Source organism: Engystomops pustulosus, chromosome 1, assembly GCF_040894005.1.
Source record: "Engystomops pustulosus chromosome 1, aEngPut4.maternal, whole genome shotgun sequence".
Lineage (NCBI taxonomy): Eukaryota > Metazoa > Chordata > Amphibia > Anura > Leptodactylidae > Engystomops > Engystomops pustulosus.
In genome coordinates, this window is record NC_092411.1 from 171,553,852 (window position 1) to 171,580,940 (window position 27,089).

At 44.0% G+C, this 27,089-nt stretch overlaps 1 protein-coding gene across 4 annotated transcripts in view; it reads right to left on the minus strand.

The window, feature by feature from the left end:
- ACER1 (alkaline ceramidase 1) overlaps positions 1 to 15,721 on the minus strand; it is a 42,448-nt gene extending 26,727 nt beyond the window's left edge. The window contains exon 1 of one of the 4 annotated variants that reach the window (XM_072113876.1): positions 15,591 to 15,673. Coding sequence is in view for 1 of the 4 variants with exons in the window: in XM_072113875.1 (XP_071969976.1) it covers positions 15,591 to 15,671 (81 nt within the window). In the remaining 3 variants the exon portion in view is untranslated. Of the gene's footprint in view, positions 1 to 15,590 lie in introns of all 4 variants that reach the window. The other 3 variants (XM_072113875.1, XM_072113873.1, XM_072113874.1) reach the window with 3 other exon arrangements.
- Between the last annotated feature and the right edge of the window lie 11,368 nt (positions 15,722 to 27,089).

The window sequence follows — 27,089 nt, forward strand, 5'->3', positions numbered from 1 at the left end:
GATGACCTCATTACAATGTACAAATACCTGAACGGACAGTACAAGGATCTATCCAAAGATCGTTTTATACCTAGGCCTGTGACCAGGACAAGGGGGCATCCTCTATGCCTAGAGGAGACACGATTCTACCATCAACATAGACAAAGGTTCTTTACTGTAAGAGCAGTGAGACTATGGAACTCTCTGCCGCAGGAGGTTGTTATGGCGGACTCTATGTACATGTTCAAGAGAGGCCTGGATGCCTTTCTGGAGAGAAAAAATATCACGGGTTATTGGAAAAAAACATTTATTTAATTTTTAAAGGTTGGACTTGATGGACTTTTTCTGGCCTTACATACTATGATACCTTTTATAAGATCACAGGTAGAGAAATGAATAATGACTAGAAAGACAGCTGGAAATAGTTATACCCTTTCCGTAAAAAAAAAAAACAGACTGGAACTTTGTACTATAGGTACACAAGAATCTAGAAAGACCCCCTGGCCATCCTATTGTGGCAGATGTAGGCTTGTTGACTGACCCACTGTTGCAATATGTGGACTGGCTCTTAGGACCAGCATTAAAATATATACCCTTATATCTTAAAGACACCAATGATTTCTTATGGGCATTAAATGACCAAAAGTGGCAAGTAGGTTTTCTATTAGCATCCATAGATGTGGTAAGCCTGTCCTGCTAAACAGAAGCAAAAAAGACAGGACGACTTCTGCCAGCATGTATTGGATCCTTCTATTAACAGCTTAACCACAGCTCCAGATGACACTGATGATGCACCAGTTGAGGTTGTCTTTTCAGATTCCTTCTCTTGTAACAGTGACTTTGTGTGGAGAGCTAACATGTCACGTGTTGCATCCACTCAAAGTCATCAAATCTTACCCCCTATTTATTGAAAACCTACACTTTGGCAGCCCAGAAGGGAGAATGACCAAAAGTAATACTCAAGGCCGGACCGACCTGCTTAATTTAGGCCCATATTGTTATTAATACCTTAACGCCGAAGCCACTTTTCACCTTCCTGACACGGCCCATTTTTTCAAATCTGCCCTGTGTCATTATAAATGGTTATAACTTTGAAATGCTTTAACATAGCCAAGTGATTTTAAAATTGTTTTCTCATGACACATTGTACTTCATGTTAGTTGAAAAATGTTGGTGGTATGTTTTGCATTTATTTATGAGAAAATCAGATATTTGGTGAAAATTTGGAAAAATTCCCCATTTTCGAACTTCAAAATGTTCTACTTTTTCCACACATAGCCATAACAGCAAAAAAACTTAATAACTAACATTAACCGAATGTCTACTTTATGTGGACATGGTTTTTTATGCATACTCTTATTTTTGTAGGATGTTATGGGCCTTTGAACATTAGGTGCGATTTTCATATTTTCATAAAAACTGCAAAATGCTGCTATTGAGGGACCTGCACAGGTTTCAAATCACTTTGAGAGGCCTAAATAAAAGTAAAACCCCATAAATTACCCCATTATAGAAACTACACCCCTCAATGTATGTAAAACAACTCAGTATACTTGAAGGAGGGAGCCACAGCACCAAGGATGAAGTTCAAGAGAATTTATTTACGTGTGCAACCAAACATGTTCAGCGCGACGTTTCGATTCGCAATGAATCTTTATCAAGCATTGATAAAGATTCATTGCGAATCGAAACGTCGCGCTGAACATGTTTGGTTGCACATGTAAATAAATTCTCTTGAACTTCATCCTTGGTGCTGTGGCTCCCTCCTTCAAGTATACTGACTCCTGGTTTCCGGCATCAGAAACTTTGGCCGCGGGCACCACCATAAACTGCTCCTCATTAGAGAAGGATTGCTGTCCTACCCCTCCATTCGTGTGTAAAACAACTCAGATACAAAATCGGATACAATTCTGAAAGTACATTTTTTTTGGCTAAATTAATGTGTTTTTCAAAAAATTTACAAATTCTCAGTGGATAAAATACCAAAACGCTCCACAAAATTTGATACCCAATCCCTCCCGCGTATAACAATACCTCATATGTGGTGGTAACCTGCTGTATGGGCACACGCCAGGGCAACGAAGGGAAGCTGCGCCATTCAGAGCAGATTATGCATTGTCACTTTTTATTGGCTATACAATCTTTATTTTTTTGGCAATTTGGACATATAAGGGCTTATTTTTTGCAACATGAGATGCACTTTACAAATACTTCATTTTAGTGGATCATTAGCTTATTTTTTTTAAAGTGTTTATTTTTGGATTTTTTGAAACATTTGTAAAAACATAACAGTAGTCAAACTTATGACAAAAATACAGTATCATACATACATTGCGGCATCAGTATTTGATAGGAGTGGCGTGCCTTGGCTTAATAATTGTCACATTATAAACATAATTAGACACGTATGTTGTTGCTGGATAAGATAGAGCATAAGTGGAATACTACCGCGGCCCATACTACCTACACACTCTCACATCATACATGCATCTAAAACACCATACATTCACTTCCTCCCCCTCCCCCCTTGACACATCAGGTGGGATTAAAGATAGTAGAGACAAGAGTCAATCCCCCTACGCAGCAGCATGCGGGGTGTTACACCACCTGTGTTGGTAGACTGTATGGTAGTGAGGTACAAACTTATTTATTAGTAGGATCCACCGCTTTAAGGTGGGGGTTTCATGCTCTTTCCATGACATTACGACTACCTTATGTGCATAATAAAGGGTGAGTCTGCAGAAGATCTTGTCATAATATCCATGAACTAGCTCATTGATTATACCCAGGAGGCAAACTTTGGGGGACAGAACTCGAGGCATGTCAAAATGTGAGTGCAAAAATTCCATAACTGCGGCCCAGAATGGCTGAACCCTGCTGCAGGACCACACACAGTGAAGAAAGGACCCACTGGCAGCCTGACAGCGGAAGCAAGTGTCCTCATCTATAACAACTATGCGGTGGAGTTTTTCAGGGGTATAGTAGATACGATGAAGGAACTTTGTTTGGACCAGAAAGTCCCTAGCGCTCACAATGTTTTCAAAGAAGGATGATTCAACTTCTTTCCATTCCTCATCCAAAAGGTCTGAGATATCTTCCCTCCAGCGCAAGAGGGCCTTATCTAAGTGCCTTCTACGCGTGGACTGAAGAAGAGTGTAAGATTGGGTGAGCGGTCTAGAGAGCTCCGGGGCACTCAGTAGTTTTTCTAGAGGAGTAAATTCTACAGTCAAGCTGAGGGAACCAAACTGTGCCTGAAATGCATGGCGCAGCTGGAGGTAGTGAAAAGAAGCAATCGCCGGTAGGCTAAATTGCTCACTCAGCTCAGTAAGAGAAAGAAATTCAGAAGTTGCAGACAAGAGCTGGCCAAGGAATTTAATTCCTGCACAGCCCCACATGGTCCAACCAGGGAGGGAGATGAAGTGGACCAACCACGGGTTCCGCCAAAGAGGAGTTCTCGGGGACTAAGGAGCAGGGGCAGCAGTTTGGACCAACCCCTGAGCCCGTTGGCAATTTACTGCAACTGCTCTCAACGGAATAAGGACAGATGTAGATGACTTGCATCTATACAGTATGCTAGTGAGGGCTTCATACGATCCCAGGAGAGCCCCAGCCAGCGCAGTGGCCACATTTGATCTTTCAATATCAATCCACCACCTAGCGTAAACTAATTGGGAGGCCAGGTAGTACAGATACATGTCTGGAGCTGCCATGCCCCCCCTCTCTTTCGGAGCCTGCAACAGTTCCAGACTAAAACAAGGTGAACCCCCTTGCCAGTAAAACGCACGTAACATGCTTTCAAGGCGCTTAAATAGACTCCTAGGGAGTAAAACCGGACAGACATGAAAAAGATATAAGAATTTGGGGAGGTATATCATTTTAGAGATTGATACGGCCCAATAGGAAGAGTGGGAGAGAAGACCAACTACGTAACCGGGATTCTGTGTCCGCCATTAGAGGCTCAAGGTTAAGTTCTGGGTAGGCACGGACGTCCCTAGAGACCCAAACACCCAAGTACTTAAAACACGAGACAACCTGCAGGGAGACTGGGAAAGACATGGATGATACATTTATTTCAGATAATGGGAATAACACAGATTTGCTCCAGTTGACCCTGAGACCCGAGAATGAGCCAAACCTATCAATCAGGGATAAAAGGGACAGTAGAGAGGACCCTACACCCCTCAAATAGACAATAGCATCATCTGCATATAATGACACCTTTTCCACTATAGAACCACGAGTGATGCCACGAATGTCAGCAGATTCACAGATCGCCAGGGCAAGGGGCTCTATAGCAAGGGCAAACAGGAGAGGGGACAGTGGACAACCCTGTCTTGTGCCTCTCCCCATAGAGAAGGGCCCAGAGACATCTAAGTTTGTTCTGATCCTGGCCTTGGGCTCATGGTATAATAACTTTACTAAGGCAATAAATCTAGGGCCAATCCCTATTTTCGATAACAGGAGCCACAAATAAGGCCACTCCACCGAATCGTATGCCTTACAAGTGTCCAGCGATAGCACATAGCCAGGATCAGTACCATCCCCAGCAGCCGCTATATTAAAAAATAGCCTTTGAATATTGATGTCTGTGCTCTTTCCAGGCATAAAACCAGTTTGGTCTGGATGTATCAGGGAGGTGACCACTTTATTTAACCTTGTAGCCAAAATTTTTGCAAGGATTTTAACGTCCGAATTTAGGAGAGAAATGGGAAGATAGGAATCGGGGAGAAGAGAGTTCTTTCCTGGCTTAAGCAGGACCACAATTAGGGCCTCCTGCATAGAGTACGGAAGAGAGCCCCTCTCCAGAGCTACAGAAAAGAGGTTAACCAAGTGAGGGATTAGGATGTCACTGTTATCTTTATACCATTCCCCCCCAACCCATCCAACCAACCCAGGAGTCTTACCCAGAGAAAGAGAATTAATTGCCAGTTCCACCTCCTCAGCCGAGATCGGAGCATCTAGTTCAGAGGACTGCGAGGGGGACAGATTCCATAGGGGAAGGGGAAGATTTCCCAAAAAGAGCTCCATATCAACGGTGGAGACGGGGGACCTGGAGGTATACAGGGAGGAGTAGAAGTCTTTAAATACAGCATTAACTTCCTTGGGGAGAGATACCAGGATATTATCGGTATTAATAAGTGATGGAACTGATGCGCATGGTCGCTCTGCTTGGGATAAATAGGCAAGCAGCTTCCCGTTCTTGTCCCCGAATTCAAATACTGATGCCTCAGTGGCAATCAATCATTTCCTAGTCTGTTCCTTTGCAAGATCCAGGTGCTCCCTTTGAGCGTGTGCCCATTTGCATTTGTTATCCTGACGAGGGTCATCTAAATATTCCCTCTCCGTCTCCCCCAAAACCCTAGTCAGATCCGCCTTCTGCTGTCTGTAGACTCTCCTCTGTCCAGCCACCCCTGAGATGAAGGCCCCCCGGACACTTGATTTGTACGAGTCCCATGCGGCCAGAGGGTCAGGGTGATCAGCGTGATTACTCCAGAATTCTAAGTGCGTGGCATGCACCACCTCTTTGACTACCGGGGAAGTCAGCCAATGCCGGGTGTAGCCGCCATATGCGTGAATCTGCTGGAGGGCCAATCAATAGGGTTAAAAGCAGAGCAGAATGGTCCGAGGCACTACGGGGGCAGTAGGAGACCGTATCAATGGCTGGGAGTAGATCGGGTGAAACAAAGGCTAGGTCTACGCGTGAAAACTTTTGTGGACTATAGAATAGAAGGAATACACCCGCTCCATGGGGAATTTCCTCTGCCAAACATCCACTAAACTAAGAGCAGTTCCCCAGTCATTCAAATGTGCTGAAGCAGAGTCAATACCGCTAGTACGGTCTATAGATGGATCCGGTACAGCATTAAAGTCTCCTACACACACCACTGGACCGGGAGGCATAGCAGCTAATTTATTGGAAATAAGGGTTAACAGTGGCGGGTCTATTGGCGGAGGGATATATATAGAAGCAATATTGAAGGCAGTACCCTACAGAACACAATGCAGTATGACAAATCTTCCAAAGTGGTCACATGCTACTTGAGCTACCTCAATAAGGAGGGCCTTAGTGACTAGTATAGAGACTCCCCTAGCATATACGGAATAAGAGGAGTACCCCCTTGCTATCCAGGCCCGCTTTAGTGCTAGTACCTTCTGTCCAGTCAAGTGAGTCTCCTGAATACAAATTATATGCGGTGATTTAGAATCAATTTATTCTAAAATTTAGAATTAAGACCCCGCACATTCCAGCTTAATATCTTTAGCGGAGCCATATTATCTGAAGGGGTAAGGAAAGAGGAAGGATATTGATACCCATATATATCGACAGAGCCTAAGTGGGGAGGAGTCACAGCCAGCCATCCATTCACTCTCACAAGCCACACAATTACCATACTGGGTGCCATCAGCACAATACAGACACAAAACTAAAACAACCTATTCCCCAACTAAGTAACCCCCTGTCTAACCCACAACAGTGGAGACCTATACCCTAGAACAATTAACTAACACAGGACAGTGGTCCCTAGCTAAGACAGAACAACCTCAGCCTGTCCCAGGACCCTGATCAATTGAACAATGCAGATACACATATAGCTTTTTAGGCAGCGTTTAGAGCAGTACATAGATAATAGAGTGGATCGGTGAGAAAAGGTGGAAAGAGAGAGGTAGGTAAGGAAAAGGGTGGGTGAGTTGAGGAGGGTAAGGACAGAGTAGGGACAGTGGCACAGGGAAAGTGGAAGGGAAAGGGGATAGAAGAAGGGGGCGGAAGAAGTCATTTAGAATACAAGATGAATGTAAGTACAGCTGCTCTCCGGTGGGAGCCCCAACATGAATAACCCCTATGCAAATTATGCGGTCAGCAGCAGCTGTTAAGGCATATGTTGGCAATCTGATTTAGTCCGGAGGATGAGGGGCCGCAGCAGCTCTAGGAGCCACATCCGCCCAGTGCAGGGCCTCAGCAGGGGAAGTGAAGAATCTGGAAACCTGACCATCAACGACTCGCAGCCTGGCTGGATATAACATTGAATATTTATATCCTTTTACACGGAGACGTTGGCGGACCTCTGTGAAATGGGTACGTTGTTTCCGTACTCTACTACCACTGTGCAGGATTTCACCTTTGATGCGGACCGCCCGCAGAATGGCATCTCTGTCACTGAAGTGTAGAAGGCGGGCAAGAAACGGAGGGGGCGGGCCCCCCGGAGGTCCTGGTCGGGCTGGGACTCGGTGGGCCCTTTCTACAGTAAAAAAAGGGGAGAAAATATCAGCCGGCAGGAGATCCCGAAGTCATCTTTCAATAAAGGAAACAGGATCAGCGCCTTCCACTTTCTCAGGCAATCCCACAATTCTAATATTGTTGAGCCTTAGGCGATTCTCAAAGTCATCCGCCCTTTCTATGGATGCTTTCATTTGTTGCTGCAGATCTCTTATCTGGGCCGTCATAGGTCACTGCACATCTTCCACCTCTGAGACCCTACGCTCCGTCTCCATTATCCTTTCCTTGGCCTTGTGAACGTCATGCCGGAGCAGGACAAAGTCCTGCCGGAGTTCATCCACTTTCAGAACCATCAGGGATTGGCAAGAGTTTATGGCTGCCAGGACCTCAGCAAATTTCAAATCCAACACCGCAGAGGGGTCCAGAGGGTCATCGGGGTTAGTAGGAGAGCCCGGCTGCGGGGGGCTCTGAGAACCCTCAAACATAGAAGGACAGGAGTCCAGAGATCTTGTAGGTGACCGGGGTTGCGCCCGCGAAAACCTCTCCAGCTTTTGAGCGGCATGTGTTTGTATCTGGGCCAGTACCGCTTGCGATGTGGTGGATGGTTGAGAGTCCAAGGGGTCCAGTGAGTGAAAGGGAGGATCTCCAGAAATAGATTCATCATCAGATGGTGGAGCCGAAGGACCAGGCGCCAGTCTCTGTCTAGCATTCTTACGTTTATTACCCATAGCAAGGGGTTACCCAAAGCAGAGGCGGCGACACAGTAGAGACAGCAGGTAGGTCAGACGATCAGGCAGATATATTCAGAGAGATAGATTAGGAGATGGCCCACTTTTACTGATCAGGTGCGCTTTACCAGGCTTGATGTAGGGGTAGGCCGGAGGACCCAAAGGTCTCTTGATGCAGTCCAGCAACAGAGAGAGTGAACTGTGGAAGTATTAGGCCACGTTGACAGACCCCACAACTGGATGTATGCTGACAAGGGAGATAGGGGCCACAATCACCAGCACAGGACTAACCTTGGCAAAGGAGGTAGGAGGTCAGGCAGCACTGCTGATATGTGCTTGCACATGTGCTGGCGTCCGGGGTCCAAGAAACACCCACAGCTCCACAGGCCAGGGAGGATTGTGGTAAGGGGCAGACACTGGATGTGTGCCCAGACAGTCCCAGCGTCTATCGGAGGAGCATGCTCAGTGTGTTAAATTGAAGGCAGGACCCGGCTCAGAAAGGAGACTGGCAGTCCCGGGGCTGCGATCGGAACCACAGACCCCCCGGTAAGCGCCGCGGGGGGGGGGGGGCGGATTCTTGTGAAATGCCCCTAACGCCGCGGTCAGCGCGACCACAGCGTGTTAGGGGTTAACACCCGCGATCGGAGAAATCTCAGATTGCGGGTGTTAGAGGCGGGTGTCAGCTATAATATATAGCTGACACCCGCAGCTTCTGGCCCCGTCTCCGTTCAGGAGCCGGGGCCAGAAGCTTGACGTAATAGTACTGCATTTTGCGGGAACGCACCTCCCGCCATGCAGTACTATTACCTCAAATGTCGGGAAGGGGAAACGATCATGGTAAAATCGACGCCAAGATTTTAGCAAACAGAATAAAGAAAGTTTTACCATTGCTTATTTCATCCAACCAGGCAGGGTTCACCCCATCTATACAAGCCTCTGACAACAACTAGGAGGATAAATAACCTACTGCAGCATTGTGAACAGCGGCCTTTATAACTGTTGACGCCAAAAAGGTATTCTATAGAGTTAACTGGGAGTATGCCTTCATGTCCCTTCATAGAATGAGCCTAAAGGGGCACATATTTTTGGCAATAAAAGCCCTGTACTTTTTCCCTTCTGCCACAGTTTTTGTGAACATTGGGGCACATTTACTAAGGGTCCGAATCGCGTTTTTTCTGCCGGGTTTCCCAAATTTTTCCGATTTGCGCGAATTGCCCTGGAATTTTGGCGCCTGCAATCAGATTGTGGCGCATCGGCACTGGGTTTCACGCGACAGAAATCGGGGGCGTGGCCGTCGGAAAATATGACACATTTGGAAAAACCACGGAATTTGGTGCAAAAATAGCACTCACATACACCGAGACATAGGAGGTGAATTCCGGCGGACTTCAGCGCAGCAGCGACACCTAGTGGACATCAGGCACAGACCTTAGTGAATCCCAGCAGAACCCGAATCAGCATGAACTGAATCAATAGAATGATTCGGCAGACAAAGCATGGTGCAATATAGAAAAAGAAAAAAATGCACTCTTAAAGGCAGACTGTTATCTCTTATATAGAAGATAAACCCCCCAGTGTCTAAACTCTCTTCTATTAGAGCATTAGACGAGGCTTGGCAAATCTTCATCCCTCAACAAACTGATAAAGAGACAGTGCCATTATCCCAGCAGCTAATCCCATTTCAGGCACTAGACCTCCATCTAGAAAAAACACTAATGCATGATATTATAACGTAATACATTCTCTAGCAGACCTTATGACAAATGACAAGGTAGTCCCCTTTCAATATCTCACAAAAAAATGTTTAATTCCGAGGTCAGACTTTCATACCATATATACTCAAGTATGAGCCGACCTGAGTATAAGCTGAGGCATCTAATTTTAACTGGGAAAAGCTATTGACTCGAGTAAAAACCTAGGGTGGAACATACATTGGTCATAGCCTCCCCAGCCAGTAGCAGCCTCCTAATATATAGCCAGTGCCGGTCCCCCAGTATATTGCCAACCCGCTGCCCCCTACTATTTAGCCAGCAGCCCCCCTTGTATATAGCCAGTGCCTGCCCCCAGTATATAGCCAGTGCCTGCCCCCAGTTTGTAGCCAGCTGCCCCCTATCCAGCCTTAAAAACAAAACTCCCCTTTCAGATGCCCCCCACAGATCCTCTTCTGTCGTGAGCCCCACGATTCCATGTGTGGTCGGACCAGTGATTTGTATAAGGGAAAAACTATGTCTTTATCATGAGAATCTATTCCTCTCTTGACACATTCCATAATTCTATTTGCTTTAGCAGCCGCCTCTGATCAATAAAATTAAGTGTACCATTCACCAGTACCCCCAAGTCTTTTTCAGCTCCAGTTTTGCCAAGTAATTGACTGTTTAGAACATAATTATACTTTTTGTTTCCATGGCCCAAGTGCATAACTTTACATTTATCTACATTAATCCTCATTAACCATTTCTCTCCCCACTCCTCAACCTTCCACAAATCCCTCTGTAATGCTAAACTATCAACCTCGGTATATATTACTTTATACAGCTTAGTATCATATGCAAATATTGAAACTTGACTGTAAACCAAGTACAAGGTCATTAATAAAAATAGTGACCCCTGTGGCACTCCACTGATAACATCAACCCAATCTGAGAATGTGCCATTAATGATGACCCTCTGTTTTCAATCACTAAGCCACTTGCAACATCCACAGTGTCCCTCAGATCCAGTCTGGAACTTACTTCCTCATAGAAGCAAATCCGATTAGTCACAACTTGCGGTCAAAATATGATATTTCCCTCTGTTGATCCTTTCTGCTGGCGGAAGTGCGTGGAAAGGGAGTCTCTACTCAACACTCTATGGGCCTGTCCCATTATAAAGAAGCCTTCATATTGACTTCTTCCACCACGGGCTGTGCTGCCCTGAGCTCAGCAGCCACTGCCCTGCTGTTAATAGGAGTACAGTCATGGCCAAAAGTTTTGAGATTGAAACAAATATTAACAAATTATTTTTTCACACGATCTGTTAGAATGAGTTACTGCAGCAAGTCAATATTTGCAGTGTTGACCCTTCTTCTTCAGGACCTCTGCAATTCTCCCTGGCATGCTCTCAATCAACTTCTGGATCAGATCCTGACTGATAGCAGTCCATTCTTGCACAATCAATGCTTACATTTTGTCACAATTTGTTGGTTTTTGTTTGTCCACCCGTCTCTTGATGATTGACCACAAGTTCTCAATGGGATTAAGATCTGGGGAGTTTCCAGGACATGGACCCAAAATCTCTGTTTTGTTCCCTGAGCCATTTGGTTAACACCTTTGCTTTATGGCAAGGTGCTCCATCATGCTGGAAAAGGCATTGCTGAACAAGAAAAGAAAAAGGAAAAAATTTAATTCAGCTCAACCCTCTGTGGTCATGCATCAGGTGCCGGTGCGCGGACAAACTGAGCCTGGTCAGTGCATCGTGGAACAGAGAAAACAGTAATCCAGCAGCCAGGCATAAACGTGAGATTCAATAAAACTTCTGTTTATTTCATTTTCTTAAAAAGACATTAAAAAAGGTACCATAATACAAAAATCTGACGCATTTCGAACTTCAAAGAGTTCTTAGTCATAGATCTAAGACTAAGAACTCTCTGCTTGCTTCTTCGAATAGATATCAGCAAAGTCTTGGTAGGAAGCTGGAAGACCCTCTAGAGACTTGGAGACAAGCTCTAGAGACTGGATGCCAGTTTTGCCACCTCAAGAGGCTATTCGAGGCCGTAGGTTTCCTGTCACGAGGATCTTGATGTCCAAAAATGTCTTTGGGATTTATTTCGTATGTGAAAAAAAGTCCCAGATCATTGATGTTAAGGTCACATCCTTATACGCAAATGACATTATCCTTACATTAGAAAAACCTGAAACTTCTTTGGACAGATCTCGTATTATAAACTTAATATTCAAAAATCTCAAGCTCTCTCCATACACATCCCTCGTGACTCCCTTTACTATTTAGACAAAATTCTACCTAAATTGGCAAAAAGAATCAGTCCAATACCTAGAAATCCAGGTTACAAACTCCCCAAATAGCTTATATTCACATAACTATGTTCCGCTTCTGAATTCACTCACTAAAGATTGTAGTTCCTTGCAAAAGATAGAAATATTGGGGTTAGGCCGTATAGCAGCTGGTAAAATGAGTGTATTTCCAAAGCTCCTTTATCTTTTTAGGACCATATCCATACCCCTCCCTAAATCTTATCTGAGCAAAATACAAATTATGATATCTCAATTTACCTGGGTGGGGAAAAAACCTAAAGTATTATGAAAAGTATTATGATTAAACATAAATTGGCAGAAGGGTTGGGACTCCCTGACATTACGGCATATTACTATGCAACTATTTTATCACAGGCAGGTAAATGGTACAATGCTTCAGTTTTGACTCCATAGTTGCAATTAGAAAGTTTTTTCACTAAGGGAATTTAGAGAATCTTGACTGGAAAGACTTTTTCATCTTACTACTCACATATATCCTTCATTATCCATTAATGAATGGTTGGCTAAAGGGGTGTTGTCTTTAGATGCTTTTATCAAAGACAACAACATAATGGCACATCAAACACTCAACACTAAACATAAATATTTCAGATTTTCCCAATACTATATTACAGAAAGATTTTGGAATAGCATTGGTAACCCTCTTTCATTGTATAACAAAAAGCTCATGGATTTTTGCGCTCTCTTCAACCAAAGGGTTAAAATTACTTTATTCCGCTATCACTAATAACTATCCCTTGAAAATATCACATCCCTTGAAAATTTGGGAAAAAATCCTAGACATTGTCATCACTCAACTAGAATGGTGTAAGACCTTTTCCTTAATTCATAAATCTTTGAAAAGCTGTTCACAAGTTGAGTGGCCATTAAAAGTATACCTAACTGGTATTATACCCCAGACAAGCTTTGCCACATGTATCCTGGTACTTCCCATCTTTGCTGGAGGGGCTGTGGAGCCAGAGGAATCCTTTATCATATTTTATGATCATGTCATAGTATATCCCATTTTTGGCATAGAGTATTTAATTTATTAAGTGAATTATTTCAATGCAGACTTTCTGCAAACCCTAAATATCCACTGTTGTTAATAGATTTGCCACTACGCTACACCAACAAAATGCTTGCAGCCAAAGTTCTTACAATTGCCAACATCCTGATAACAAGGAGATAGAAATCTTCTTCTATTCCTACAAAAGAAGAACTGAAATCAACCAGATATACTCATATGAAGCAGCATTTGGTATCTGTTTTCTTGAAATCCCACAATCTCTTCAAATGGTCTGTAAGAATTTCATATTTCCAGACTCCAGCTGGAAGAATAACTCCCTGCAAGAGTTTCTTGTTTCTTTCCTTTTTATTTTAGTTATTATTTATTTCTGATTATTCATTCAAATATATAATTTTAAATGGACAAGCAACTTTAGAGTTAGCCAGTATATATGTATTTTTGTAAATTCCAGTTTTGTTTTTTTAGGATTTTTTTCAGCAATAGTCTCTCATTAAGTCCACTTTGGCTGAAGCAATGACAGATGTTCCTTGAACCTGAAGTTCACCTTTAGAATATTTTCTGAACTCTTTTGTGACTATTTGTATTATTTGTCTCTTTTATTTGTCATCAATTTTCCTCCTGCTGATGTTGGCTATGGTCCCACAGATCTTAAATTTCTGAATAATATGTGCAACTTTAGTCACTCATGCTTATCTATAATTTTTTATCTAAGCTCCTAATTTTTTGCTTCCTCTGGTCCACCATGACGCCAAATAGCACAGTGAGTAGCTATAGCCCTATATACAGGCCCACTGACTGCTAAAAGATTATAGACACCTTGATTATAGACAAGATTATAAACACCTCTTTTTCAGGGGTACCATCATTAACCCCTTAACGCTCTGCGCCGTAGCTCTACGGCGCAGAGGTATAAGGGATGTATGAAGAGGGCTCACGGGCTGAGTCCTCTTCATACAAAGGTGGGGGTTTTTGCATTTTGCACAAAACCCCCACCGCTAATAACCGCGGTCGGTGCTTGCACCGATCGCGGCTATTAACCCCCTAAACGCCGCCGGCAAAGTCGCCGGCGGCGTTTAAAAGACGGCGGCGCGTGGGCGCCGCCATCTTTTTTTCGATCGCCACGCCCCCGAACGTCATCGGGGGGCGGCGATCAGTTGCTATGGTAGCCTCGTGTCTTCTTTTGACACGAGGCTATCTGGCAGCTGCATATTCGTTACAATGAGCCAGTGGCTCATTGTAATGAATGTGCTGCAAAAATGCCATATATTGCAATACAGAAGTATTGCAGTATATGGTAGCAGCGATCTGACTATCTAGGGTTAATGTACCCTAGATGGTCTAAAAGATAGTGAAAAAAAAAAGAAAAAAAAAAGTTTAAAAAATAAAAAAAATTAATAAAATATTAAAAGTTCAAATCACCCCCCTTTCCCTAGAACGGATATAAAACATAACAAACAGTAAAAATCACAGACATATTAGGTATCGCCGCGTCCCAAAATGCCCGATCTATCAAAATATAAAAACGGTTACGGCCGGCGGTGACCTCCGAGGCGGGAAATGGCGCCCAAATGTCCGAAATGCGACTTTTACACCTTTTTACATAACATAAAAAATGAAATAAAAAATGATCAAAATGTCGCACAGACCTCAAAATGGTAGCAATGAAAACGTCGCCTCATTTCGCAAAAAATGACCCCTCACACATCTCCGTGCGCCAAAGTATGAAAAAGTTATTAGCGTCAGAAGATGGCAAAAAATTTTTTTTCTTTTTTGTACACATTCGTTTAATTTTTGAAAATGTATTAAAACACAATAAAACCTGTATAAATTTGGTATCACCGCGATCGCACCGAACCAAAGAATAAAGTAGGCGTGTTATTTGGAGCGAAGAGTGAAAGTCGTAAAAACTGAGCCCACAAGAACGTGACGCACGTGCGGTTTTTTTTCAATTTTTCCACATTTGGAATTTTTTTTCAGCTTTGCAGTACATGGCATGTTAAAATAAATATCATTACGGGAAAGTAAAATTTGTTACGCACAAAATAAGCCCTCACACAGGTCTGTACACGGAAAAATGAAAAAGTTATGGATTTTTGAAGTTGGAGAGCGAGAAATGAGGCGAAAAACCCTCCGTCCTTAAGGGGTTAATGTCCATGCCTGTTCCATTGCTTTAACCATGCTTCAACAGAATAAAAAGTAAATAAATAAAACTAATGTCTGCCGTTCATTTGTTCATTTTCATAGAAATGTCATTTATTTTTACTTTTGTCAAATCCAAGTTATTTCTGTGACCATTGTAAGTTTTTCTTTCATTAAATGAGGGGTAACAACAATTTTGTCCACGTGTGGTGTACGTAACAGATTAGGATTGAACCATTTTAAAAGGCGGCAAAATATAAAAATTGTGGCAAACTACTGAACCCTGCAGTAAGGAAAGAAGAAAGGAAAGCAGAAAATCATCACAAGCAGCTACTATTAAAAAAAACAGCTGATCAGATGATCCCAAGGATAGTAATTGACACTTTGACAGACACCCAAGAATGCTTTCAATCACATACATCTTATATTGGCTGAGCTTCAACCGCTGTGGGAATACAGCTCTATAAATCCTTAAAAAGCATACTTACCTTGAGACTCTGAAATAATTTAAAGCTTGAAGGGAGACAAAAGCTGGCAGGAGCACACACAACCTTTCTGCACCAGAACATCAAGTAAAGAGGGAAGAGAGAAGTGACACAGGGAACAGGTTGTATTGGAGCTTTGAAGGGTGTGACAAAGATAGTAAAGGGTTGGTATGTATGTTGTCCTGTGCATGTCTGTGTCACAGGTCATACTGGATAATGCATTTTACAGAGTACACAAAACGGTTGCTGCAGATGACTTTTGTGTGTCATTGATAACAAAAACCGCCTAGGCAGCTCTAGGTCCCAAGTGTAACCATACAGTGAGATGGCATTGTTGGAGAAAACAAATAAACATCAGCTGATCATACATATAATGTCACTATAGTATATTTGCTCATCATCAGGAGGTGCTGACCAAGCAACCCTTATCTTGTCTTATAACTACCTTCAACCCAGCCCTGCTGATATGGGTAATTCACTTCTGCTACACAATGGGGGAATTTATTATTACCATTTATCTTTTAAAAATCAGCTTTGCATCGTCTTAAAGAATAAATATGGCACATTTTTAAATTTGTGCTCAGATCATTTTCTATACCACCACTTTAAAGTCCAATTTTTTAAATGTCTTAATTGATAAATCTGGTATAACAGGCTAACAACACAATTTTCACCCTGTTGCAAACGTTGTGCACAAGTCAGATATGTCACAAGAGCTCTATTTTGTGACTTTATGCCATAAATCTGGAATACAGGCATGATGCATGTGTAGATGAAATGACCAAGAATAAGAAAGTATACCCATTTGAGTTCTACAGTCTTATGTATTACAGTATAACAAAATCAAGTACTACCCATAAATGCTTGTAGAACCTATTTTATTATCAATAACTTAATGCAAATGTTTTCTTTATAACCCTGTTGGTCTACTACAGGATTTTGTCATACCATTTTTTCCACCATTAAGTTGAAATTTATAGGTGATAATTTCTGCACAGTTAATCCCATGCTTCAAACCAATTTAATTGTATGTCAACGGGCTGCAAGGGGAGTATGGAGAAGGCTCAATGGCTGAGCCTTTCCAATATTGTATGCATGTATGATGCATATAAAGGAGAGGTGAAATTTGGAGTAAACAGTTAAAGCCATAAAATCTGAGCCCACAAAACAATGGTGCAAATACATTTTTTGTCAATTTTTATCTCCCACATTCCAATGGAATATTATTGAATATTAATATAAATACCGTCAATAGAAAGTATAATTTGTCATGCGGAAAATGAGGAAGAAAGCAAGGAATGGAAAGACATACATGAAAAAGCAGCGGGAGGAAGGTGTTAAATGGAACCTGTCTGCAGAATTTTTCCCAAGCAGAAATATGCAAAAAGGTTTTCCAGGATGGGAAAAAGAAAACCACGCCATTTTTTCTAAAGGCAGTTCCTTTATTATCAAGCATGGCTTTCAGTATATCTATTCCAGGTGGAACAGATTCCCATCAGTAGAAAGCATTGTTTTGACATAGTTACATCTCTTCAATACAGGTTTTTCAATACTGGTTTAGCTGGTTTAGTCTCAAGCAGATTAATATCTTCAAATCACGGTCCAGTGTGTTGGCATCATGCAGAAAATCAACTTTGAATTGAGATTTATATTAGTTGCATAAAGTCAGAGAGGCAGACAATTTACCACTGAAGTCAAGCTCTTTCTGCCTCAGAATGTCCCCCCCTCCCCCCACTGTATCCAGGGACATCACTAACTGGCTCTACTGATTTCTGATGAATGAGTTTAAATTCAGCAGAGGGGGAAATTTCAGGAAAAGATTGACTCCAATTCTGAGCTCTTTGCCTCTGGAACAATTAACAACCAATTAACATCTCACTTCAAAGATGATTTGCTGGATAATGCCATCACACGTGTCCCTTAAAGAAACATGATCTTGAACATGAGAAAATGGAAAATCATCAGGAAAACATTGTAAAGAAGAATACATATATAGAGGACATTTTTTAACTTTATTACACAGTTGGATGAAAATGCCAATATATTCATTCAACCTGTCCAGCAAACAGTGCAACAACAACCAGACTTGGGGCAAGCTGTCAGATGGGGAAAGAGGTAGTGAACTGACCCTGCAACGTCCCTGCAGACTAGGGGCCTGCCTAAGCCCCCCTGATAACGGCAAACCCACTGTCAGGAACCTGCTAATGGACCCTGGGAGGCCCTGATAGTTGACAGGGAAAACGTAATTAGTCCAGCAGCTGCTGGATGGTGGAGCTGACAGGTAACGAAATTCAGAGACAGACCAGTGTTTACACTGGGCTAGACAAAACACTGAAGAACAAACAGGTAATAGACAGGCAAGCAAAGTCAAACAGAACCAGAGGCACAGAATCCTATGGCAAAAGAATGGAAAAATAGCAGAAACAAAGCAAGACAGTGCTCATAGGGTAAAATTGTTTGGTTTCAAATGTTTAGTATGGTTTAGTGATTGCTCATCTGGTTGAGTTGTCCTCAACAAGGCAAAAAAACGGATAAAAAACGGTGGACGCGGGGGGCGTGGCTAGCAGCCAAGATGGCCAGACGTGTTTAGCGGAGCTCCGTGGAGACCCTAAAAATCCGCAGGATAAATCCTGAATCCCCCAGGCTAATACCGGCAATGAGCAGAGAATCCACCTACCGTAGTCCCGGGAGCCGCCGGGAGCAACTCCAACACCTCAGGACCCCACGAGGAGCGGAGACCGGACAAGTGTGGAGCAGCGGGCGGACCGGAACACTCAGCCGCAGGTGACCGCGAGGAGCGGAGACCGGACAGAAGCGGAGCAGCGTCCCGGACCGTAAGTGGAGCGGCAAAAGACCCCGCAACACTGCTGAGGCGGCCGGAGTCCGAGAGACAGACACGGGAGCTACTGGACAAGCCAGCGCGAGCGGCGCGCCCCCACACGTGGCCGGCGCCATCTTGCAAAGACAAACCCTGATACAGGAGGCGCGGGCAGAGAGAGCGGAGGCACAACAACGCTGGCCCAGTCACCTGCCCACACGCGTTAGGTGCCATTGCTCCGACACACGGAGGGTTGGGGCAGCTGAGGTAACCGGCGCACGGCTGCAGAGAAAGAGGACCGGAGACGCGCCAAAACGGCAGCTCCATTCTGGACACAGCTAACAGCACAGTGAGGCCTGATTGAAGAGGATAGCTGCACCCGAGGTGCATAGACACCACACAGGCGCAAACACTCAGCAGAGGCTCCAGAGATATCCGCAATTAACTGTGAGTTTTAACTATCAGCTAACCCTGCATTGCTATATGCACAGTGGACTATTGCTGACAAGAGTACACATTGAATAATAGCCTGCTGAAGAATTACTGCCTCTGCTATATTACACTGTGTGAATCCTTCTGATATACCATTACTGCTAACTATCTGCAGGCAACATGAGCCCCCCTAAAGCGAGCGCCATTGACAAGCTCAGAGAATTTGCAAGGGGAGATTCTGCAGAACCTGCACGTACTCCACAACCACAACGCACGGTGCATACCAGAGCTAAACCTAATGCAACTGCCTCAAATTCACAAATAGAGGTGGAGGAGGATGCAGAAGAACCTACCCTGAAACAAGTAACCCTACAAGTGCTAGCGGCAATAGACTCCTGCAAAAGTTCTCTCACAGGCAAGCTTGATGAAGTGAGAGTTGATGTGGGCCTGCTTCGCCACGATTTACAAAACCTCAGAGACCGTGTCAAAACCACTGAGGAAAGAATATCGCAGGTAGAGGACAGCACAGCCAATGTCCCGAGATCCCTTTCCTCTCTCAAGTCAGAGTCTGATTTACTTAAACAAAAGGCGGACGACCTGGAAAATCGGCTCCGCAGAAACAATATTAGAATAATTGGCATGCCAGAGAAAACAGAGGGCAGAAGCCCGGAAGAATTTCTTGAAAACTGGCTGCAGGAATTGTTCCCCGCTGCAAAATTCTCGCCGGCCTTTGTGGTGGAAAGGGCGCATAGGGTGCCTGCTAGAGCGCCCCCACCAGGAGCAGCTCCGCGCCCACTTCTAGCAAGAATGCTAAATTGCAAAGACCGAGACATGATCCTCCAACGAACCCGCAAACACCCGAACATCTGTGTGGATAATGCGAAGATCTCCATTTTTCCTGACTTTTCCCTGGAACTCCAGAAACGACGGGCAACCTTCACAGATGTGAAACGCAGGCTTCGGGAAAAAAATGTTCCTTACTCCATGGCCTACCCCGCTCGTCTGAGAGTCCTAGACGGTGACAAAGCTATTTTCTTCACTTCTCCAGCAGAGGCCAGTGAATGGCTGGACCTCCGCAGAAACGCGTCGCCGAGACAACGCTGATCAGAATCCCCGAGAGAAGCGATCCTCAAGCCAACATCCAGGAGGAACACGTGAGCGAGGGGACATTGTTTTAAAAAGAAGGGTTGCATATCCATTATAGCATATTTGTAAACTTGGTTATTATTTGTTCATAACGGGTTACTAATTACTGAAATGATAACTGTATTCATATATATAGTCAGTTCTGGACCTTCACTGAGATTTTGTACTCGGTAGAGTACACAAGGATATGCAATAGCCTGGGGTCAAATGTTAAAGTATTTGGGTCCTTAGGAAAACCGCATATACTCTTTGCCTATGATCCACCAGGCATGGCAGGAGTATCCCAGTTTTCTAGCCAATTCTGTCGGGAACGCCTCACGACCTCTGCGACCATGGTTAGGTCGAGATGACGGAGGGGCGTCCCGAATAGTTGTTTATAACACTAAGATTATGTTTAAAGTCTGTTATGTATACCAACCTAAAAACCAGTTGAAGGATGCAGAGGAACAGAGATTATCACTTACGCGTTCTAGGACGGGGGCACTAACTGACATGACTGGGATCCACTTACATAACATCCACACGCATTATGTCTGAAATACGACTTTTTTCATGGAATGTGAGAGGATTGGGCACTCCTAGGAAGAGGATTATGGTGCTTTCACAGATTACCAGACAAAATCCGCACATAATATGCCTCCAGGAAACGCACTTGATCCCATCCAAAACGCACACCCTACACAAACCTTGGGTTCAGTGGGGACTGCACTCATGCCATGGCTCAGCCTCTAGAGGGGTTTCAATCTTAGTACATAGATCCCTAAGATGGGAGGACAAAGCCCAAATGGTGGATACTGAGGGCAGATTTGCATTTGTTCACGCGCACATTGACGGAGTGGCATACAACATCTTAGGGATTTATAGCCCTCCACCCGCCTCCCTGACGGTACTGCGCCAAGCCGCAGTATTTGCCACAACATACCCGCATGCCCTGAACCTATGTATGGGGGACTTTAATGCCCTGTTACACCTGAACCTAGACAGATTCCAAAACACACAAGCCGCATTGTCAGACCCCAGACCCACACCACTGTCTGCCCTGTTAGCCGAACTGGGATGGAAGGACCTATGGAGACACCGAAACCCCCAGGCTAAAGTATTCTCCTGCTACAGTGCAACTCATAAATCACTCTCACGAATCGACTATATAGTGGGTTCCACTATATTGATCCCACACATACAAAATATACAATATCTCCCCAGGGGAACCTCGGATCACTCACCAATAACTTGTACACTGGGTACAAGAGCGACATCCATTATGTACAGGCAAGCTATACATCCCTTCTGGTTGGGGCTGATAAGTGCACAGGACAGAACCCCTGAACAACTGATCGCCTTTTTTCAAGCTCACGCAATAGAGCAGGACCGCAGAACCCAATGGGATGCCATGAAGGCGTATATACGCACATGCATTCAGTCAACCATTTCTCACGTTAAAAAAGAGTCGAAGCGCCAAGAAATTGAACTAGCAGAGCTATATCGCAACTTAGAGCAACGATATATAGAGAACCCATCCGACCCTAACAGGGAAGCCTGGCTACAGACAGGTAGATTATACCTCCACACAATAAAAGAGAAGGCAGACAATAAAATGTTTTTTTACAAACAGACCGCCTTTGAACTGGGCAACCAATCAGCAAAACTTCTTGCCCACATAGCTAGACAACACTCAATGTCACCTCCTATTCTACGCATACGCTCATCAAACGGGACAGTGCTACAGACACACTCAGAGATCCTAGCCAGGTTCACAGAATTTTATGAACATTTATACAGCTCATCCCTGGCAGGGACAGATGAGGACACAGAGCAGTACCTAGGCAGGATAACGCTACCGACTTTGACCCTTGAGCAGGCTGACCTTTTAGAAAGACCAATAACACTAGAGGAGGTGGAAGACGCAATAGACCAATTAAGCAACAACAAATCACCTGGCCCAGACGGTCTTCCCAAAGAAATATACAGCAAATACAAAGACCTGCTCCTTCCCAAATTACTGGAAATGTATGAAACTTCCTTTACAGAGGGAGAACTCCCGAGATCGCTGACTGAAGCCACAATTATTCTGATCCTAAAACCTGGTAAGGACCCACTGGACTGCGGATCCTACAGGCCAATAGCGTTACTAAACACTGACTATAAGGTCCTTACTAGGATATTAGCTTCCCGACTCAACCAGGTTATCCTAACTTTAATTCACCCAGACCAATGCGGTTTCATGCCGGGGAAGTCTACCTCGGATAATATTAGGAGAGTCCAGGTTGTTGCCCAGATCGGACAGACGAGGGGAAGGGACTGGGCATTGGCGTCCCTAGATACAGCAAAGGCATTCGACTCGGTAGAATGGCCCTTTCTCAGTCGATGTCTAGGGAAATTCGGTTTCGGACCCCGATTCTGTAAATGGATAGGCATACTATATTCAAGCCCTAACAGCAGACTATTGGTCAACGGTGAATTATCCCCATCTTTTAATCTCCACAGAGGCACACGCCAGGGATGCCCGCTGTCCCCACTCTTGTTTGCCCTTACCATTGAAGTGTTGGCTGCCCAACTCCGCCAGGACCCCATATATACAGGAATCGAGTTGGGACAAAGAGAGGATAGAGTGGGCCTGTACGCCGACGACATGATCCTGTTCATGTCCAACTACACCACATCCCTACCACACGCCATAACACTCATCAATGACTTTGGCACTTATTCAGGATTACAGGTGAATTGGACAAAATCGGTGTTCATGCCACTAGGCACTCAGACCTGGGAGGGTCCAGCAATAGTGGAGGGGCTGGCAGTAGTGACTGAATTTAAGTACCTGGGTATAATGATTACCAAAACATATCAGGACACGCGTAATCACATTACAGGCCCACTACTCTCTTATATAAGGGAGAAATACAGGGTTTGGAAAACACTTCCACTCTCAGTCGCGGGGAGAATCAACTTGGTCAAACTTATAATTCTCCCGAAGTGCCTATATATCATACAACATGCGGCAGTTCCACTACCCAAAAAATTCTTTAAAGAACTACACTCACTGACAGGGGTTTTTATATGGGCCACCTCTAGAGCCAAACTCAGTCTCCAAACACTACAGCGTCCAAAAGATGAAGCCGGGATGGCACTCCCCGATTTCTACAATTATTACCTGGCAGGACAACTTAGGTACTTAAACAGCTGGATGGGAGGGCAGACCTTACCTAACTCAGAACACCACCTGCAACATTACTTGAATCTCAAATCCCTATGGACGGTTCTTGAACCACCCAGGGATTTAACCATGCCTTTACTACCCCTACATAAGATAGCTAGACAGGTCTGGGAGGCAGCCAAGCAAATAGCAGGCTTTTCCGATATAATTGCCGAAACTCCACTATGGCATAACCCTTCACTCCCCCAACTGCGCGCACTGGAGGGACAGATACACTGGGAACGGAAAGGCATAGCAACATTAGGAGATATTTACACTACAAACATCCTCTGCTCCTACCAAGAACTACAAACGAAATACGAGCTGGACAGAGGCTTCTTTTACAAATATCTGCAGCTCAGACACGCGTTGGATGCTCAGTTCCCGACACCCCGCCCACCCATATCCTCTTATCCTTTAATCGGAATTTTCAGGACACAGGGACCCAGAGGGTTGGTCTCAGCACTCTACACCCATCTAATCCGGGAAAAGACTCTTAAATCTCCAATCACCGCCATAAACAAATGGAAATCACATATTCCCTCACTAGAGGATGAATCAATTTCAGAGATTCTCTCATTACACCTCAAAGTCTCCCCCTCAATAAACAATAGACTTATCCAATTATACTTCACACATCAAGCATACCTGACGCCTGTGCGAATGAAACATATGGGACGAGCACAAACAACAGCGTGCCCCAGGTGTGGAGACCTCAATGCAGACTTCTGGCACATGAGTTGGAGCTGTCCTCCAATCCAAAAATTTTGGAAGGAAGTAACAGATTTCCTAACGACCATCTTGCCGGTACCACTAACACATTCCCCTGAGACATGCTTATTGGGCCTAATTCCTGATGTAGATTGGACTCATTACCAAATCATATTCTTACAAGAAACATTATTTATGGCCTGGAAATGTATAGCACTTAGGTGGTACTCTCCCAATACCCCTACCCTAAGTATGTGGAAGCTTCAAGTGAACCAAATACTTCCGTACGAGAAAATAATTTACAAACACAGACAAAAACCAGATAAGTTTAGTCACATTTGGGGAGACTGGTGCGACACGCCTGGAACCAATTACTCGCCTCCTAGACTCAGAATGGCCATGAGAGAAGTGTAAAAGGTAGCTAAGAGTCTGATCCCGAGCGTATATGGGGGGGGGGGAGGGACCAGGACATGGGCGCTGGGAACTTATGTAATTTAAACGCACTCATCCAATTTGAAAGGAGCGAAACCATGATGCTCCCAATCACAAGCATAAGATTTTCTCCCGACTACAAAGAACGCCCAGATAACGCAAAATAAGACATCTCAACTGGCCAATGGTATACATGTTGTTGTTTTTTTGATGATTTTATTGTTATGTTAAAAATCAGACAAAGCAATGTGTGTAATATCATATAACATTGTAAACATAATCTGATTGAAAGTCTGATGCCCTGATTTGATTTTATTGTGTTTTACAATAAAAAAGTTAAAAAAAAAAAAAAAAACGGTGGACGCACAACAAGACCGGGTGTATCCTCTCCAAAGGTTTATATTAGTATTAAAAGGGTGGATAACAAATCATCACAATGCTTTTCGGGGAGCCAGGGGCCCCTTTTTGAAGTGAATATAAAGTTTCTGTTGGTCAATAAAAACAAATATACAGGTGTAATTGAGTGCCCAAAGTCAAAGTGGGTACTAAAATGAAACACATGGAAACTAATAAATCTGCTAAAAGACATACATGGAAGGCTGCAAAGGTAGGTACAAGTGTCCTTGTATGGATATACAAAGGAATTGTACATACACATAACTACACCCATCTGACCTCAATGAATGAAAATGTATACACATACATAAACACACATAAGTATGGATTTATAAAATCTGATTAAAAATTGATAATATAGTAAAACGGAGAATACATATTAAATACAAGATGTAAGCATATTGTCAAGGGTGCTCCCGCGATCCCTGTCTCGGATCACGGGCGCATCCGTGCTCCTCCGTGTGCCCCTGCTGCTGCCCGGTCTCACTCACCTCTCCCGGCTCCTGCTCTTCCCCGGACTGCTGTGCGCGCATCCCTGCCTCGTAGGGCGCGCGGCTCCTTCCGAAAATTTAAAGGGCCAGCGCACCGCTAATTGGTGAACTGGCTGAACACCTCACCTTTAAGAATCCTGCCTCTTCCTGTGTTCCCTGCCGGATCTTTGTACCTCACAGCCTAAGAGAAAGCTTTCTGGTGATTATCTGCGTTCCTGTGTATTCCTGCGTTCCTGTGTATTCCTGCGTTCCTGTGTATTCCTGCGTTCCTGTGTGTCTCCGCTCCCGAGTCCTGTGTTCCCGTGTTACCCGAGTTCCTCCGTGTTGCTGTGTTCCGTGTGCCTGTGTTCCCGTTCCCACCTGCCTGGACCTCCCGTTGCTGACCCCGGATTTGGATTTGACCTCGCATCTCTGCCGCCTGCCCTGACCCCGAGCCTGGACCTGACTTCGAGACTGTCTTCTGCTAAGGTACCTCGACCTCGGAAAGTTTAAATGCTCGCAGGCTGTCAGGTCGGGCGAGTGGGCATGAAGTGTGCGCATGCGCACTGGAACGGGAGACACAAGGAGAGCCACACACAGAGAGTGTGGCATCTATGATAGAAGGGTCAGCGGTGCTCATTGCTTGGCATTTGGTTGTTAGCATGCTAGATCAGTGAGCCTTGCCAAAGAGTGGTAATTGGATAAGTGAAAGGCTCAATGAGTGGAATAAATATGTAAAGAGGAGAATGACGAGGTGTAAAGTATAAATATATGTGTAGAAAAAATGAAACATAAATGCATGGGTGAATGGAATGAATTAAATCACTAGTGAATATGGATATGATGAAAGAAGGAATTCATAAATGTGTATAATCACAAATAGATGGATTGATGAAGTTAATAAAATAATTTGTTCAAACGTTCAATGTGTGTTCGTGCAGGTAAATTGAACATGGAACACTGATAGATGGCAATTGGATTAAGGGAAATTGGTGGTGAAAAGTGGGACAAGAGTAAATAGGTAGTTGAGGGGGGGGTTAATATGGCAGTTAGAAATTGTCCTCAAACATTTCATTCAAGCCTGCTGGATGTAAGCTATTTAATTTAAAAATCCAATACATCTCACTTTTTCATAATTGTTGGAAACGGTCATGGTGTTTCTCTGATATGATTTCAATGGGTGTAATAGAAAATGAGGCGAAGTCTTTATTGTGACATGCTAGAGCAGTGATGGGCAACCTTTTGAGCTTGGTGTGTCAAATTCGCCAAAAAACCGAGCATAACTCGGGTGGTGTGTCACCTTGAAAAAAAAACATAATTTTGTGATATTTATAGTTTAAATAACAAATATGTATAATTATTTAACTTCTAGGGTACTTTAACCCTAGGTTGTGTGATTGATCCTACCATGTACTGCCATACTACAGTATGGCAGTATATGGGGATTTTCCACATCATTTATTTATTACAATGTGTAAATCGCACAGTGTAATAGATCGTTACAATCAGACACGTGTGGAAATGCTTAGTAACCTGCAAACTTTGTCATGAAAGTTCACAGGTTATAGTGAGTCGCAGGTGCCGCTGTCTGCATCTCCTTCATGAGGAGCAAAATAATTGCAATGTCTGATGATTTGCAAGGCATTGTGATTATTTCAGGGCTTGTACGTCACAAAACTGACACACAAGCCCAGATGACTGTCTTTCATCATACAGTACACTGACATTACTCACTGTATGATGTCTTGTATGTATGATGAGAGTGGTTGTCTTCCCTCATTCCTGCTGTGGAGATGGTCAGTGTAGAGGTGACCTACCACAACAACTCCCCCCAGCATAACTATCAGGAGCTGCAGAGGAGTTTCTGGAGTTGATGGTCGGGTCCCCTCTCTTGGTGCTGAGCCCCG